We start from the raw sequence: 19,020 nt of genomic DNA, 5'->3' as shown, positions 1-19,020 counted from the left end.
TAAAAGCTCTAAAGTGCCATTATTTCTAAGCAGTCAGTAATCATATAAAGATACCGCTTTCATGTAGTTGTGTGCCCAGGGGCTGAATTTTAATGCAGGCGTCTCTTCTACAATTGGCAGCTACAAAGTTTCCATGATTCACTACAAAACTATGTAAATTTTGAAAATTTATAAAAGTAAACAACCCAGAGTAGCTGTACACAGCAAGGATGTGAAACAGCTGTGCAAAAACAGTTCAAAACAGGATTTTTGCTCTTAATAACTGCTTGCTAATCTTAATCACTAAATTATGGAGTAGCACACTATGAGTAAGATGCCAACCTGTACCCAGTCCCTCACAGAGTGTATTTCAAACACTGAATCTTGCGTGCTTTGTTCTCATACATTTTTTTGGTAGCTTACAGCTTCAACAGACTGACTTACTCCTTAAGGTGTCAGCCAAAGATAATAATATGAGAAGAGAAATACATGGGTAAGAATTCATCCATGATGGGTTTTGCGTACAGCAGAGTTGACAGTGTGGGAGACTGCTGTTACTGTAGAGGAAAGGGAGTAATTTATTTTGCATGAGCTGTAGATGGAACAAGACAAGGTTTAAATTACAGCAGCAGAGACTTTGAGTGAGCATAGAAAAGCACTGGAATAAATCGTTTCCAGCACTTGAGGATTTTGAGGATACATGAGATGAATGTCTGCCTAAGGATGGAGCAGGCATCTGGGTGGTTGACTTTTTGAGGCTTCTTCCAGACCTCCTCTTTGGGGCATTTGTTGGGATTACAATAAAGCTTTTTTTTTTTTCCCCTGATTTAATTCTCTGTCTGGAATCATGTGTCTAGAGGATAACAACAACGTGAGATAATGACTATTCATGAATATTCATTCCATTTCCTAAACAAACTTCAATGAAGAAGAAATGGAAAAAGCTTCTTCAGCATACTCTTTAAGTCCTTCTAAAAAGACGTAAGAATATGAATGTATTACAGATTGTTACTATGTATGAAGTCCAAGACAGACACCTACTAGGTGAACAAAACTTTCCCTTGCTGATGGCTATGAAACATCTTGGACAAAGAAAGACTGCTAAGGTTCCCCTTTGTCTGACACCATGACGTCAGCCTCTCTGCATGCCGTAAGATGCTTCTTCCTTCCCCCGGGATGAGTAGACTTTCCAAGGGAACAAGTTTGAGAGACTCCTCATTTGATACAAATTCACAGAACAGGCTCTGAGTCATTTCCAGACAAAATAACAAGTAAACAAATCCAAAACTCCCACCCTGTGTATCTTTTTACAAATTATGCTATATTACAATATATTACTAATTGGAAGGGAGAAGTGGACTTGTTATTTAGGTAGGAATCGGGCCACATAGAAAAGCCGGAGGAGACTTCTCTCTATAAGCTGCAGTTGTGAACAGCCACGATTTGACATTCACTGCTGTGGTATTCCTCAGGGCCAACTATCAAAGTCACTCAGTCCCTCAAAAGGCCAGGCAGACACTCACTCCGCAAAAGATGCCAAAATGCTGGTTTTGAACAGGATAGGAGGAAGGACAAAGTGAGACTTACTCAGCTGACACAGAAATGCATTTTTCAAGTGAACACATTTGAAGCCACTGTTCTACAGTGATTTTTTCTCACATTTGCCAAATTTTTGATGAAACAGAACTGAACAGAAACAGACTTCGATTCATAGAATCATAGGCTGGAAAAAGACCTCTAAGATCAACTCCAACCGTCAACCCAACACCACCGTGCCTACTAAACTATATCATGAAGTGCCACATCTATACGTTTTTTGAACACCTCCAGGGATGGTGACTCAAACACCTCTCTGGGTAGCCTCTCGTCTTATCGCTAGTTACCTGGGAGAAGAGACCAACACCCACCTCACTACAACCTCCTTTCAGGTAGTTGTAAAGAGCAATAAGGTCCCCCTTCAGCCTCCTCTTCTCCAGACTAAACAGCCCCAGATGCCTCAGCCGCTCCTCATAAGACTTGTTCTCTAGAGCCTTCACCAGCCTCGCTGCCCTTCTCTGGACACGCTCCAGCACCTCAATGTCTTTCTTGTAGTGAGGGGCCCAAAACTGAACACAGTACTCCAGGTGCAGCCTCACCAGTGCCGAGTACAGGGGCACAATCACCTCCCTACTCCTGCTGGCCACACTATTCCTGATACAAGCCAGGATGCCATTGGCCTTCTTGGCCACCTGGGCACACTGCTGGCTCATGTTCAGCCGGCTGGCAACCAACACCCCAAGGTCCTTTTCTGCTGGGCAGCTTTCCAGCCACTCCTCCCCAAGCCTGTAGCGTTGCATGGGGTTGTTGTGACGCAAGTGCAGGACCCAGCATTTGGCTTTGTCGAAACTCATACAGTTGGCCTCGGCCCATCGATCCAGTCTGTCCAGATCCCTCTGCAGAGCCTTCCTGCCCTCAAGCAGATCGACACTGCCACCCAACCTGGTATCATCTGCAAACTTACTGAGGGAGCACTCAATCCCCTCATCCAGATCATTGATAAATATGCTAAACAAGACCGGACCCAAAACGGAGCCCTGGGGGACACCACTCATGACCGGCCGCCAGCTGGATTTAACTCCATTCACCACCACTCTGCTCTCGGCCATTCAGCCAGTTCTTTATCCAGCAGAGAGTACACCCATCCAAACCACGGGCAGCTAGTTTCTCCAGGAGGATGCTGTGGGAAACAGTGTCAAAGGCCTTATTAAAATCCAGGTAGACAACATCCACAGCCTTTCCCTCATCCACTAAGCAGGTCACCTGGTCATAGAAGGAGATCAGGTTGGTCAAGCAGGACCTGCCTTTCATGAACCCATGCTGGCTGGGCCTGATGCCCTGGTTGTCCTTCACATGCCCAGTGAGTGCACTCGAGCTGCTCCATAATCTTGCCTGGCACCGAGGTCAGGCTGACAGGCCTGTAGTTCCCAGGATCCTCCTTCTGGCCCTTCTTGTAGATAGGTGTTACACTGGCGATCCTCCAGTCATCTGGGACCTCCCCTGGTAGCCAGGACTGCTGATAGATGACAGAGAGTGGCTTGGCCAGCTCCTCCGCCAGTTCCCTCAGCACTCTTGGGTGGATCCCATCCGGCCCCATAGACTTGTAAGCGTCCAGGTGGCGTAGGAGGTCGTTAACTGCTTCCTCCTGGATTATGGAAGGTTTGTTCCACTCTCCATCCCTGTCTTCCAGCACTGGGGGATGACTACCCTGGGAATAACCAGTCTGACTATTAAAGACTGAGACAAAGAAGCCATTAAGTACCTCAGCCTTTTCCTCATCCTTCTTGGCAATATTCCCCCCCGCATCCAGTAAGGGATGGAGACTCTCCTTGGCCTTCTTTTTGTGGTTAATGTATTTGTAAAAACATTTTTTGTTGTCCCTTACAACAGTGGCCAGCCTGAGTTCTAGCTGGGCTTTTGCCTTTCTAATTTCCTCTCTGCATGACCTAATGAGACCCCTGCACTCTTCTTGAGCCGCCTCCCCTTTCTTCCACAAGTGGTAGACCCTCCTTTTTTTCCTGAGTCCCAGCAAAAGTGCCCTGTTCAGCCAGGCTGGTTGTCTTCCCCGCTGGTTCATCTTGCAGTACATGGGGACAGCCAGCTCCTGTGCCTTTAAGACTACCTCTTTGAAGAACGTCCAGCCTTCCTGGACCCCTTTGTCCTTCAGGACTCTCTTCCAGGGGACCCTCTTAACCAGCATCCTGAACAGGCCAAAGTCTGCCCTCTGTAAGATCATGGTGGTGGTTTTGCTGGCCCCCCTCTTAACCTCACCACGAACTGAGAGCTCTATCATTTCATGGTCGCTAAGCCCAAGAGGCCTCCAACCACCACATCTCCCACCAGTCCTTCTCTGTTAGTAAACAACAGGTCTAGTGAGGCACTTCCCCTGGTAGGCTCACTTACCAGCTGCATCAGGAAGTTATCCTTCACACACTCCAGGAACCTCCTAGACTGTTTCCTTGCTGCTGTGTTGTAATTCCAGCAGATGTCCGGTAAGTTAAAGTCCTCCATGAGAACAAGGGCTAGCGATCATAAGACTTCTGCCAGCCACTTGTAGAAAACTTCATCTGCCTCTTCATCCCGGTTGGGTGGTCTATAACAGACTCCCAGCAGGATGTCTGCCTTGTTGGCTTTCCCCCTCATCTTTACCCATAAGCACTCAACCTTGTCATCACAATAGTTGAGCTGTATACAGTCAAAGCAGTCCCTAACGTCCAGAGTCACCCCACCGCCTCTTTCCTCACCTATCCCTTCGGAAGAGCTTATAGCCATCCATCAAAGCACTCCTGTCATAAGAGTCATCCCACCACGTTTCTGTGATGGTGACCAAGTCATAGCTGTCCTGCTGTACAGTGGCTTCCCGCTCCTCCTGTTTATTGACCATGCTGCGTGGATTGGTGTACATTCACAACCTTCCTTCAATTACTATGGTTTACCTTAGTAAATTGTAGTACAAAACACCATCAAGCTAGTAGCATCTCACACATCTTCCTGACCATAAACAACTTCACAGAAGGCCAAGCAATCACAGATCACATTCATTCTGTCTCCTCCTACTCACTGGTGTAAAACTAGTGTCATTCTATTTATTGTGATGAATCTACCCCACCTTACAGTCCAGGAAAAGGTTAGAGAAGACTTAGGCTCATCGAATACGGAACTACGTGTTACTGGGCCAACCTCCCAGCCATGGCAAATTGGTACCATTCTGCCACCTTACATATGACAATAAAGATGTAAACCAGCTGCAGATTTAATCCATTCATCTGTATCCTTTGTATCTCAATAATTCTAAGATTATAACAGATGTAAATAAAAAAAAAGACAAAACATTTATGCTTTAAATCCAGTACTGTAGCCTGTATTTTCTAAAGCCTTTGCTACTGTTGTTACCCTACCAGCTAAAGCTTGCTGCTTAATTATATTACATGGTTTCATCTAAAATCTCAAATAAGCATCTGCTGGAGCCAATGGATTAAACCATGGAATCAAAAACAGCGGGAAAAATTTCTCTTTTGCCTTAAAGCTTTTCCTCTCCTGTGATTAATTTTGTTACATAGCCTGACCAGAGGAAAGAAACATTGCTGAAGAACTTTCACTGCTGTCTAAAGACAGTCCATACTATGATCTCTTAACAGACATCAGTAGATCACAGAATTGTCACCAGCCCACACAAAAGATTCACTGTCCTGACTGTATCTGTTACCTTATAGAGAAGATAAAAAACCATTTAACTTCTCTTAGAATAAATAGGTAGATCTAGTAGAGGCAGAAAGTAAAAGCATTCATGGTGATGTGTTTTTGTATCTCCATACAACTTCGACATGATCTGTAAAAGACATTTGGACAGCCTTGGTTCCCTAAACTCGGCATGATATGTGTGAGAAGGCTGAACCAAAACCAGGGAAATGGTGAACAACCGGTCTTTGATTTACACTGCTCCCTTACCACAGCTTGTTTGCAGAAGAGTTCTACCAACCAATATGCAAACAAGGCAGAAGCAGATAACTGAACATGATGCATACCTCCCCACAGCCGAAAAGTTTCAGACAAGCCAGAGTTTATTTTCACAACTAATAAGAATGCTGTAAGCTTTAGAAGCAGTGCCTGGTTCTCAGATGGACACTGATGAAGCAGTGGGTGGGCACTAACTCTTTAAGAGAAAGTCTGTTTTGCAGCCTTCTGGAGATAAAGTTACTGGTTTACTGTTGTGTTTTTACTAACACCATCACCTAGAACATTGAATCAGTTCTAGGCACTGTTACTGTCAAACAGTGATAGCTTATTTTGGGGGAGGAGAAATTTATTCCAGCAAAATCTTTCTCTATTCAATGTTTAGCTACTTGAAGAGTAACAGACCAGATAGAAAAAAATGGTGAGGCAGTTCTTCAGGCAACTAGATTTTGCATAAAAATATTCTTTTTCTTTGGAGTTTAACTGGAATAAAAATACCACATTACAGCACACGAGGACCTGGTAAATTTTAAAACAATTCTAAACACAGGCATAGACATGAATTACCAATGCAGAATGTTATTTTCCGAGTATCTGTCAGTACTACACATTGTTTTTTGTCTAACTTGACAGAAAAAACTTACACTAAGCTAGACCAATAGGAAATACGAAAGAACTTCTAATCACTCTTGTAATTTTTTTTTCACTACTAGCAAAGTAGATTTACTTGTTATCTGAATTACTTTAGACTTCCACTGATACAAACGAGAGCAGGATTTGACACCTTTCATTAGGAGTAACCCCTTTGCTGTTGCATCAGTTATTTGCCTGTAAATCCAAGCCACTATTTAAGACAAAAAAGTGATAATGATCTGTCTTCTCTGACCTTTGGATGTGTGTTTTCAGCCAAAATACCTGCCTGATTTGCCTCACCTTGCAGCAACAGGCACCTTCATTCTTTTCACTCTGATAAGGTCTAGCAGCTGTTTACACCTGCTTGTTTGTTCAGGGTCACCAAGAATGATACCTGAGTCCATGGAAACTGCAGTCTCACTTTTCTCCACATGACTACTGCAGCACTATAGTATTACAAAACCATCTTATGTTTGTACACACCATTCATTCCTGATTCTCTGGGTGGATCCATAACTTTCTACGCAGCACTGTCTCCCAAGAAAACCAGCCAGTTCAGAATCGACCAAGTTCAGTAAATAAAGATGTGGACACTGAGCTGTAGGACACACACCTCAGCTGGCAGTTACAGAGATTGCCCACATTCTTCCTCGAATAAGTTTCTTCACGCAGGATCAGAGGCAACACATGTTCTTCAAACTCCTTATGGCGGTCTTTCCATTCATTGAGACTAACATTCAGATTTTTTTGGCTATAGTCCAGTGAACATCAGATGACCAGTAAAAATGTTGGGTTTAGAGATGCACTGTGACTGACAATTGGGCCATCATCCATGAGCTAAATTAAATCTGTTAATAGCTTTTACATCACTAAGAAGCATTTGCTGCTTATGGAGTTACATATGAATACTCAGAGGTACGTGCACACTCCATCACACCTTTCATACAAGAAGGATATGTCCCTCGCTCTACACCAAGATTAATAACCTAAAAGTATTCCAGATAAATAAGAACAATTCAAAATACTAATTGCACAATTTTTCTCATCTTTGGCTACCTCCTCTTTTGCTTTGTACCGTTCTCCACATCATTTTCTACTCTAATGAACACAAGCTACTTGTCCTCATGAGCTATTTCCATTCCATTAGTGCTTCCTCCTCAACTTTCAAAGCTCCTTTTCTCTTCAGCAGTAGCAGGAACTCCTCTCCCTGGAGCTGTATGAATCTCACAGAGAGCAACTCCAGTATATGTGGCTGAGAACATGTTTAGTGAAATAATATAACAGTTGCTCAAATAGGAATCAAGCGATTACTTTAGCAGTTCTGAATATGTGCAGAGAAGTGGAAGCTTGGTTATGATGTGCTACAGCTTGGCCATTTAAAACAGATTTTTCTCTAGAAAAGGGGGAAATAGAACCCCAGAGATTAATGTTCAATTCTTCCACTGTTTTCTTTCTTATTACTATTTTACTATGAGACTAAAGATAAAGGCTGAAAAATGCTTTAAATAAGGCCATTATAATGGGGATGCTATCCATTCTGTCTCTAGAGATGGGGACCTGAACAACGGTCACTTTCAGAACCTGCCAAGTCAGCTTGTAAAAGCAGTTCCACAGCGATACAGTTCTTCCCGCGCAGAGCTGCAGGGATCCAACCAGCAGCCTCTAACCATGGAAATAAACACATGGTATCATGAGGTCTCTCTCCTAAGAACCTCAGAGTTTGAAACTACTTACTAACCTGCTGCTGTATTTGCAGAAGGTGGGTGCCAAATACATGTGTGTGTAGAGGCACACACCCACCTTCCACAGAACCACACTGAAGGCACCTCTCCTTCCTCTCCCACAAAGAAACTTTGACCTGTACTGTGCAACTAATGAGAATGTGCAGTCATGCCCTGAAAAGCCTCTACGATCGAGGACAGGCAAAAGAAAGGAACGTTTTTTATAGTGTCAAAGCCAAATGAGAAACGCACGATACTCTTCCAGTTCCTTGGTACACTCTCCCTAGACATTAGCATCTTTAAAAATCTGTTTCAAGGAAGAGAATTGAAAGCAACGAGGTGTACTATTAAAGTTTGAAAAAAAAGACTTGCTAAAAAGAAGCTGTTGCTATTCTTATTTATCAAATTAATACAGACAAAAAGATTTTAGGTACACTAGCTCTGAATTAGAAGAGAGCTTACATAAAATACTACTCTGAACGCAACTGAGACAAAATGCAACTAATTCGTGTGCAGCAGATCTTACCAATATCAGTTTTGTTTCCATTTATTTTTCATGCTTGTTTTTGATTGGTTAGGCTAATGTATCAACTCAAATAGGACTAGTCAAGAAGCTAGAAAAGATTTTGATTTTCCTATGGTAATAAAGGGTTCTATTACTTTATCTGTGTTCTATATTTGAGCTTACTACTGGAAATATTCTATTAATTTGCTAAACAATGTCCCCTGGAGAAGTAAAATATAGAGTATTTGATCCTTAAACCCAGGAGCAAGTGGATGTAACACCCTGCACAGACATAAAAACATGCACATCCAGCTACCTCCTATCTGTATTCGGCCTCTTAAAAGATACAAGACTGTTGGATCAAAGCCTGACATCTATGCTGGTGACCATCAGTCCTCACTGACATCTGAGAAAGTGAATGTAAGTCTGGGAATGTAAATGATACCTCCAAATAATGCAGCACCTCTGAAGAACTGGATCGCATTGCCAGAAACAGCAAGCAGCCCAATCCCTCTTCTGGAGACTTAAAACACTAATATTCTTCTGGCCATCAAAATACTGTCAAGTAAGCCATTCAGTGACAAAGAACACAGTCTAAAGAGAACACTTCTGTGATGCAAAGCCAAGAAGAAATACTGTCCGAGAGGGAAAAGTGTGTAGGTGTGTAAGATTATGCCTTATGTTTCTGTAATAGTGTATCTATCTGCACTGTATGTATGAGTATATACTTACATATATTTATATGCACTATATATATGTGCATTTGTACCTGTTTGCAGGAGGACATAGCAGTGGCATAGGCACTGTGATTTAAAAAGCAGACACAACCTATTTTCCATGAAGTTGCTTCTCCAGTGCCAAATTTTATTCCAGCCAATATGTGGATTTACTATTGCATCACAGACCCATTGCAAGACACATCTTTGCCTACCTGTGAGGCTTTTGCATCATGTCTCAAAGCCTAGAAATGTCACTGGAAAAACTTTCAGTGATTTCAGTGGCTTTTAACTTGGCTCAAAGAATAAATGTGAACTGAGGGTTGCAGAGTTCCAGTTATTACTAATTGCTGCAGTAATAAATTATATAGAGTATACATTTCAGAGCAGGTGGTTTGCTAAGGTGTGTGATGAGTTCTTCTATTTACCACCCAATTTTGTACCTAAAGTGCAGGAGCTGTGGGAATCCTTAACTTTTACAAGCTAAGCCTATAAACTGAACCTGTGAAACAGGTTTAGTTTTCAGCATTCGGTTTCCCTGCAAGCATAGAAGTTGAGCTTGTGTGATAGCATGTGCCTATTTCTTTTACCTGGCAGACTGAAAATAAAAACAAAAGTGCTGTTCTAAAGAGGCCCCAATCTGAATGCTATGGGAGTAGCATCAGAACAGAGGTCCTGTTACCAATGTCTAGCTCCCTGCAGCCTCTTCTACCAAATTCTCAGTCCCCAGAACAAAATGTCAGTGTCACCCTTTTCAAATGACTGTCCATACTTATAGCTACAATTCTACAAACCACTCGTTGCGTTATACTACACAGCAGGATGAATCACTGATGGATATTAAGGATGTGTATTACCGAACAGCATATACTAGCTGTATTTAGAGATCCACTGAGATAATCTCCAAACAGATTCCAAAAGTTTTCTATTTTAAACTGTCTGGAGAATACAAAACCTATACATGTATTACTTTCTTCCTAACATGTAAAATAAGAAGCAAAGAAGCAGAATTACCCTTCTACCATCCAGCAGTCTGTGAAGCCTGTGGCATGGAAAGTGACTGAGATGTCCCACAATGTCATATGACCCTTCAAGTATGACAATTCATGTATACAAAAATGACCTAAGCCGCCAGTGCAAAGTTTTCTGCAGCTCAGTTTACAGTGCTAAGCAATGGTGCTTTTTCGTTTGGACAAAATTTTTCTTCCAGTTGGTAGATCTCTCCTTGGCAGCACGTTTTTCTTGCTATAACCCAAATTTTCCAATACTGTCTCATGCCATTACTCCTACAACAGTTCTTTATCCTTGTAGTACCCTAAGTAACTCATATTCCTCCTTAATGTTCAAAGTTTTGAAGAATTTTCAAATTTACTTCTGTTAGGCATCTCTTAGTCATACTAATAAATGCGAATTTGCCTGCTCTCCTTAAGTAAGAATCAAATACAACTGTTGGTTGCTTTTCCCATTTAGCTTTTTCTCTAACTTGGCAACCTCTAAATAAGGTGTTTGTACCACAGGCATGCTGAAAGTTCAAAGTGAGTGTTAGAGGGGAAACAAACATTAACAAAATGTAGTTTTGCCTCAGCAGCTGCTGCAGTAAGGATGTTGATGAATAAAGCACCCCGGGATTTAAATGATTAGGAGTTAAGATGATCAGTTCTGAATAGGCTTACTTCATAACTGAATAAAGTCTGCCACCATGAAGTTTGTCAAAAATTTATATTCAGCCCTCAAATCCTTCAGCTGGAAGACTAATAACGGTATTTGTTCTGGATGCAGCACTAGCTTGGCAAGTGAGACAACCTTCCCATAAGGAAAATGCAGATTATGTCACTTGATATATGAAGCTTATAAGGAACTTCATATGATCGTTGGAGAAAGCTAATTTAGAAATATTTTTTACAGCTGTGAAGAATGATTAGACACCAAAAGCAAGCCAAATACATTATGAAACAACACCAGTGTTGTGTCCCAGTGCTAAGAAGGTTGAAAAGTTTGCCTTTGTACACTAGGTTTGAAGATGATGACCATATTTGCTTGAAAGTAACACTTGGATTGCCTTCATTACACGTATCTCATTATTAAAAAGCATTGTGGAATATGTTAACACTTTGTATAAAACCAAGCTGTAGCTTAGAATAGTTGCAATTTATTTTGTTAAGTCACCATCCATCACACTTGAGAAGTCATGGCAGTCCAGTGAAGTTCCCACTGACTGGAAATGGGGAAACACAAACCCCATTATTAACAAGGGAAAAAAGGAAGACCCAGGGTACTACAGGCCAGTCAGGCTCACCTCTGTGCCTGGCAAGATCACGGAGCAGATCATCCTGGAAACTATGCTCAGGCACACGCAAAATAAGGAGGTGATTGCTGACAGCCAACATGGCTTCACTACGGGCAAATCGTGCCTGACAAATTTGGTGGCCTTCTACGACGGGGTTACAGCATTGGTGGATAAGGGAACAGCAACTGATGTCATCTACCTGGACTTGTGCAAAGCAGGTGACACTGTCCCACATGACATCCTTGTCTCTAAATTGGAGAGATATGGATTTGATGGATGGACCACTTGGTGGATAGGGAATTGGCTGGATGGTCACACTCAAAGAGTGGCGGTCAACAGCTAGATATCCAAGTGGAGACCAGTGACGAGGCGTTACTCAGGGGTCAGTATTGGGACTGGTGCTGTTTAACATCTTTGTCGGCGACATGGACAGAGGGACCAAGTGCACCCTCAGCAAGTCTGCAGATGACACAAAGCTTTCAGCACGCTGCAGGGACAAGATGCCATCCAGAGGGACCTGGACAGGATTGAGAGGTGGGCCTGTGCGAACCTCATGAAGTTCAACAAGGACAAGTGCAAGGTCCTGCACATGGGTAGGGTAATCCCAAATACAAATACAGGCCGGACAGAGAACAGATTGAGAGCAGCCCTGGGGAGAAGGACTTCGGGTTGCTAGTTGATGAGAAGCTCAACATGACCTGGCAGTGTGCACTCACAGCCCAGAAGGCCAACCACATCCTGGACTGCATAAAAGAAGCATGGCCAGCAGGTCAAGAGAGGGAATTCTGCCCCTCTGCTCCGCTCTGGTGCAATCCCACCTGCAGTCCTGCGTCCAGCTCTGGAGCCCTCAGCACAGGAAAGACATGGACCTGTTGGAAAGGGTCCAGAAGAGGGCCACAAAAATCATCAGAGGGATGTAACAGCTCTCTTGTGAGGAAAGGCTGAGAGAGTTGGGGCTGTTCAGCCTGGAGAAGAGAAGGCTCCAGGAAGATCTTTGAGCAGCCTTTCAGTACCTGAAGGGAGCCTGCAAGAAAGCTAGAGAGGGACTTCTTACAAGGGCCTATAGTGATAGGACAAGGGGTAATGGCTTTGAACTGAAAGAGGGTAGATTTAGACTGGATATAAGGAAGAAGTGCTTTATAATGAGGGTGGTGAAACACTGGAACAGGTTGCCCAGAGAAGCTGTGGCTGCCCTCTCCCTGGCAGTGTTCAAGGCCAGGTTGGATGGGGCTTTAAACAACCTGGTCTAGTGGCAGGTGTCCCTGCCCATGGCAGAGGGGTTGGAACTAGATGATCTTTAAGGTCTCTTCCAACCCAAACCATTCTATGAGTCTACGATTCTATGATACTATGATTTTGTACCTTGACTTACCACTTAATCTATAAACTTTGCAAAACTGTAAAAAAAAAAAGTATAGTATACATACGCAACTTTATTTTGCTACTTGATATTCTCAAACTTTAACAGCAGTATAAAAATATGAGCCAAAAGATGGAAAACTTAGGTAGAGGATGGCAGCAGAAAAGATGCACTAATTTCAGGTTTTATGCCCATTAAAAATAGGAACTACTGCCATAATTTTTTTTTATGTTTTCTAAAATAGTTAAAGAGCTGCTTCTGTGAAGTAACTGAAAGAAAGTTACTCTAAAAAAAGCCAGGGCATGTTCAAGTAAATTAAACCACAAACTATTAGTCGGATGAAGCCAGCTATCAGAGTAAACACTGGCAGGTCCTGTCTTACTAAGAGCATTAAAAAAGTCCATTTTGGTAAGACTATAACCAAAGAAAACCTAACAGTTGTTCTAAGTAGTGGTACTTGCTGAATTTCTCATGGGACTACTGATGTTTAGCAAATGTACCTGTGTTTGCAAGACTCAGCTAAAGGATATTCTTGACCTTTTCAACTTCTTCAAGGATCCTTAAACAACCATATTTTCAGAGGGGAGGGGGATTTATTGTCCCTCTCCCCCTCCCCAAAGTGCCATTTCACAGCTGGTTGTCCATGCCTAGGCTAGGCTGAAAGGCAAATGGAGCCATATATTGTTCCACAGACTCCTCACAAGAGACAATTTGGGGTTTATTTTCTAGCGTTAAAAGTCTGTAAAGCAATGTTTTTATGAAACCCAAGAGCAGAGAGAGGACAAACATGAAGCACTGTTATCCTAACGGTTCATCCACACTCACTGGAAAGGGCTATGTAACTATCTTTGCTATTTCAGTACAACATTTCCATTTGACTGACAAACTGAATATTCAGATCAAGCATCCTCATTAACCACAACACTGAAACTCTGCAAGTTAAATTAATTAAAAAACACAAACAAAACCATTTTTGACTGCTTATCCCTAATGGTTTTGTATGTTTTACAGCATTGAGAAATTTTGCTAGGCAAACTATATCACTTTCTTCTGAATAATGAAGCCAAAGTATTTATTTAATTTTCAAAAGTAAAAATGTGTTCACTTACATGATTTCTTTTGTTTTCTGTGTCTTTTATAGATGTAATAACTGTCTCAGAAAAAACTGCTGATCCAGTTTTGTTATTTGTAACCTGATATGGCAAAAGAAAAACAAAACATCAAACTACATTTTTTATTAGTCCTTTGTTACTCTCAGTCCTCCATTCTTCAATAAGTAACCCACTCTCACCCCCTCCTTTTCTTCCCATTTTGTTGTCACTCATATAAAATCCTAATCTGGGGGGAAAAAGTAGATGACAAGGCTACCTCCTTATCTATTTGAAATGTCACTGTAATGAAGCCAAGTGAAGGGGAGATGGTCATTCTTTTATGACACATATAATAGCTGTACCTGTGTTCTATTTTTAGCAGGCACTTTTTAAAAAATATATTATCATTTCACATTATCCTTTTATAACATGCGCCCCTACACAGTGATTAGGCAAGCAAATAAGATACAATAAAACCCTAAAGTAACTATTATCGGGAAAATTTATGCTCCAAACTATCTTATTTCTTCCCAAACCATGCAAAACTGTAAGAAGAGGTGTGTAAGAACCAGCAGCTTGCTACATATGTTTTCTCATACCTTATCAATTTCTTGATGAGTCTGAACAGTTTTATTACCAATTCTGGTTTCCGTGTTGGACTCATTATGGTAGTTGGGAGGTAAGTTTTCAAAGTTTACTTCCGACAGTTTTTTTGCCCCTTCCTCTTCAGCTTCCATCTGCCAAATTTAAATAAACCAACTGAAAATTAGCAACAATTACACAAAAGAGAACAAGCAATGCTTCTTGTGCAGCCCTCAGTAACACCCTCTTTAATTCTGTGATGCTGTTAGCACAGATCCCCCTGCACGGGAACGCTTATTCAGCTGTTTCAGACCATGACCACAACAGCTCTTTTAATAGACTGGAAAAACAGTGGCAACCTAAACCGTTGAGCTCTGGACTGTTTAAGCCAAAGTCAGTCCCTGTGAGGAAAAAGTGTGTGAAGATTAGTGACAATTTGGTATCTGCACAGGCTGATGCTGGTCAAGAGCCCAGCTTTCTATTTTTCCCAGAAACCCACTAAATACTTAAGACATTTTTCCATCTGACAAAGAAGAGAAAATATTCTAGCAGGACAGACATAGCCAAAGCCCCTTGAAGTCAACAGAAGCAGTTCTACAGAGCAGGGTGCACACATCCAGAATTTCATTCTATATTTCATTTCCTGCTGTCTTTGTTTGCCAGATGAAGACTCAACACAGAAAAACACTCCTCTCGGCATCAGAAAAGCTCAGCAAACGGGCATGAGTGCTGTAAACACAAACTCTGAATAACTTGTGTCCCCTTGTTATTTACAACTGCTGTAACAAGAGGCCACAAGGTCAGCCAGGCTGAACAGAATTTTTCCAAAGACAAAATTTCTCTTTCTGGCATGTCTGTTTATTTTAAACGACAGCCGCAAACCTTTTTAAGTGTAAAGCATTTATCTGCTAAGACACAGCTCAGACAATCCATACTTTCTGCTGTATACAGACATTCCTCAATCCAGAACTGACCATAGGAAGAGTAAAACAGGCAGAAATTTTGGGAATTACTTATTTATAACTAAGCAGATTTTTGGCATTGTAAAGAATACTTTTAAAAAAAGTTTGTCTCAATGGGTTTGCAGTCTAAATGAAGTGGATGACAAGGGCAGATTTCAGCAACTGTCCACATGACAGTAAAAGTTCAGAAATTATCTAATTACAGTAAGCAGAGGTGTGTTTCCCCAGTGGGTTGTCAGAAAAAGGTGTTTTCTGACTACGTATTTTTGAATGAAAGAACTTGGAAGGAAGATTCTTAACATGAAGGAAAAAAAAGCGCAAAGTAAGGGGAAGGCAGGAACAAGCGCTTTGACAGCGATACAAGACAATGGCTCGGCGTCTAAACTCAGTCCCCAGCTTTGAAACAGGTCCTGTGCGATTCTGGGCAAGCAATTTGAGATCAAGACACAGCATTACATCAAAAGTTAGCCGCCTCTCCACACGTGTCTTCAGGACTGTCTTACACCTTTGAACCTGGGTCTGGGATGACCTCCTGCGTCTTAGTTGCTGCTGTACAAAGACAATAACTAACTCTTCACCCCTCCCCTTGCCACGTACCGTTACTTTCTCACTTAAGGATGGAGAAGGACTGTTTGCCTGCACTGCTGCAGGAGGGTGGCTACAGAGGCAGGGCGCAGGCCGAGCCGCGGGGACGCACCGCAGCCGGAGGGCGCAGAGGCGCTGCGAGGAAAACAGCGGGGCGGGAAAGCCGGCCGGGGGAAAAGCAGCGGCGCAGCAGCAGCGGAGAGACCTCCCGCCGGTAGCCCCCACGCCTCCCACCTCCCCGCCTGAGGAGGGCGGCGGCACCGAGCGGGCTTGCGGCGGCGGACACCGAGCTAGACGAATTTTTCACGCTCCCCCGGCCGAGAAGCGCGCAGGTCGCCGGCTCGGGCAGCGGCTCCTCACGGGGGGGCGCGGACGGGGCCGGCCGCCGGCTCTCTCTGCCGCGCGCACCGGCCCGGCCCCGCTGAGGGGACGCGCGGCGGCCGCTGCCGGGGATCGACGAAGGCGGGTGAGGGGCTGGCGCCGCGCGGCGCTGCCCGCAGGTGCGGCCCGGCCCGGGGGGGGGAGGGAGGAAGGGCCCCCCCCACCCCGCGGGGTCCCCACGGCCCCCCCGCCGCCCCCTCACCTCCTGCACCGCGTTGCGCAGCTTGTGCTGCGTGTCCTCCATGAGCGCTTCCACCTCCCGCAGCATCTCGCCCAGGCTGGCCGCCCGCCTCCGGCCGCCGCCCCCTGCCGCGGCGCAGCACAGAGTCCCCAGCAGGGCCGCCAGCAGCAGCCATCGCCGCCGCGGCCCCGGTCCCGCTCCCCGCCGCATGCTGGTGGCGCCGCTCCCGCCGCTGCCCCTCAATGGTGCGGGCTGGCGGCGCGGAGGTGGGGCGGGGTGGAGCGGGCGGCTCCGCAGCGCCGGCCCGGCCCCGCAGCCTCCCGCCGGCTCCGCAGCGCCGGCCCACAGTGGCCTGGCCCGGCCCCCGCAGTCCCGGGCGTGAGAGAGGGGAGGCGGGGCGCCGGCTCTTCCCCGGGGGCGCGGGGAGGACAGAGGGGCGAGAGGCGGAGGGAGGTGGGGGGCGCGCTGCTGAGGGAAAGAAGCAGTGTGAGTTTCCCGTTCGGAGCCGAGACCTTCCTTCTTTTGATTTTGTGAACAGGTTTAATTCGAAGAAGATTGTGGGAGCTGCTTGACATCTCCATTATGTATTTTGCTTTCCAGTCTTCAGCGAAGCTTTTCAAAAGATGATTTCGGCTCCGAGGATCAGCTGGGTCTCTGAGAGGTGACGCATCCTGCATCTGGCTGGCCGGCACCCAACTCTTCCTGATTGTTTCCTTTCAAACGCTTTGTCTCAAAAATTTCAGACATCATCATCATTTTGTATCTCTGTGCATCTTCCCTGAGTTCCACACTGTTTTTCCTCCACGTGCTGCACCCAAGAATTTCATGGGCGGTTTTTGCTGTAGTTGGCTCGCTGGTCAACGTTGCCATCGTGCCAAGAGAGAACTGACCTATATGTCTCGTTTTATTTTGGAGCCTGGATGAGAGGTAATAGTGAGTAAAGTATTTCTGCAGAAACTATTTAAGTCCTGAAAATTTCCTGCAAATGTATTATTACAATAATCACCAGTATAAAATCCAGTGTTACTGGCAGACTGAGGCAGCTTCAGTCAGCTCTGAATGCTAGTGGAATGCAGTAGAGAGCAGCGGAGATGGGAAGGCCCATGTGTCCCCAGAAGGAAATGCTTCCCTCAGTCTCCCAGCCACAGCACACCATACTTCTGTTCAGTGCCACACAAGGTTTCATTCTGGGCACACTGTAAATCTTAGTTTATTGGTACAGCAGTTTAATTTTTTAAATGTAAACCTCTTGGAGTACACAATTTAAATAATAGTGTTAGGAATTATGTGGAATAAATTAATATTAGTTCCATCACATTGCAGGAAATATGGCATATGAAACAATGCTGTATTGGCAGAGAAATGTTTAACGGACTTGAACTCAGTTTTCCTAGCTCCTTTGAGTGAGCTTTGTTTGGACGGGGTTTGAGCTGAGTGGTGAGGGTGCATTTGTATCCCAGAATGGAAGATCTGCATCTGAAGTCAGTGCAGAATAGCTCGTCTGGTTTTCTGCTGTCACCTTGGTTTACTTCACAATAATGTCCTTGTGCTCACAGGGCTTTACACTCACTACGATTACAGCTGGTTGAGCCAAACTGCATCTTCGAAGCTCAACCTGCAGCATCCTAGAGCAACTGCTTAGATTCGCACCTCACGCTGGAGCTGCTTGAAGGCCCTGCACCTGTAACACTGTGTCTGTAAGGAAGGGCATGGGGGCGGGGCTTGCTCATGCGTTCAGCCTGCAAGACATGAAGCAGGTCTAGTTCACGGTGACCCCATGTTGTTCCTCAGCTCATTAGCCTTACTGAAAGGCAGGTATATACATTATGGCACGGTGCTATGCTAGCAGCCTGATGTGATTACTGGCACGATTCGGCTCTTCCCTGTATTTTGAGCTAGGTGCTTTTCCCCTCAATATCACTTGATCTGCTGGGTATAGGGACGTTGCAAACTAAGTGGGAAAAATTGTCATAGATGGTAGTGGCCCTAAAACTTGGGATTTGTAATGATTAATCTTTGTCTTTCCTTCTTGGCTCAGTCCACAGTGCCCATGCAAAAGGATTTATCTACATGGATAGTTTTGGGGGTGCACATTTATTCTAATATGGTTGCATTATTATAAACTCCCAAGTCTGTACTCCTATTCTAGTACCAGGTACTTTTTTGATTTACAGTTAAGTCATACCAAACTGTGCAGCTAACATGAGAACTGTTACTGGTTTATTTTTCTTTGAGGAGAATTTGAGTGCCCATGTAGAAAATTACACCTTTATAGGTATGTGTGCACAATAGTACAGAAAATAGCTACACTTGTATAATTATATTGACAATACAACCTTGATCAAGGCCTCAGGTACTTTAATTACTTATACTGAAAACATTAAACCTAGATTATCTCCAGCTGAGGTTAGTGGAAAAACTACTATAACTTTTGGTGGGACTTCCACTTTAAACAGGATTGCTGAGGATCAGAAGGAGCAGGTAGTATTGATCACCTCTTCTGGCCGTTTGTTCTACCATTTTTATCTTGTATAATTAAAACAACAG

The 19,020-nt window shown here is 44.0% G+C and overlaps 1 protein-coding gene across 1 annotated transcript in view; it reads right to left on the bottom strand.

Moving 5' to 3' along the window:
- The window catches only part of DKK3 (dickkopf Wnt signaling pathway inhibitor 3), a 35,991-nt gene extending 19,268 nt beyond the window's left edge, over positions 1-16,723 (bottom strand). The window contains exons 1-3 of the mRNA XM_075427483.1: positions 16,495-16,723; positions 14,382-14,519; positions 13,801-13,884 (exon numbers count right to left, since the gene is read on the bottom strand). Of these exons, the coding sequence (XP_075283598.1) occupies positions 13,801-13,884; positions 14,382-14,519; positions 16,495-16,683 (411 nt within the window). The 5' untranslated portion in view covers positions 16,684-16,723. The remainder of the gene's footprint in view (positions 1-13,800; positions 13,885-14,381; positions 14,520-16,494) is intronic.
- Between the last annotated feature and the right edge of the window lie 2,297 nt (positions 16,724-19,020).

This window comes from Opisthocomus hoazin, chromosome 7, assembly GCF_030867145.1.
Source record: "Opisthocomus hoazin isolate bOpiHoa1 chromosome 7, bOpiHoa1.hap1, whole genome shotgun sequence".
Classification (NCBI taxonomy): domain Eukaryota; kingdom Metazoa; phylum Chordata; class Aves; order Opisthocomiformes; family Opisthocomidae; genus Opisthocomus; species Opisthocomus hoazin.
Note: the sequence above shows the minus strand (reverse complement) of the source record. Positions and strands in the feature narration are given on the sequence as shown.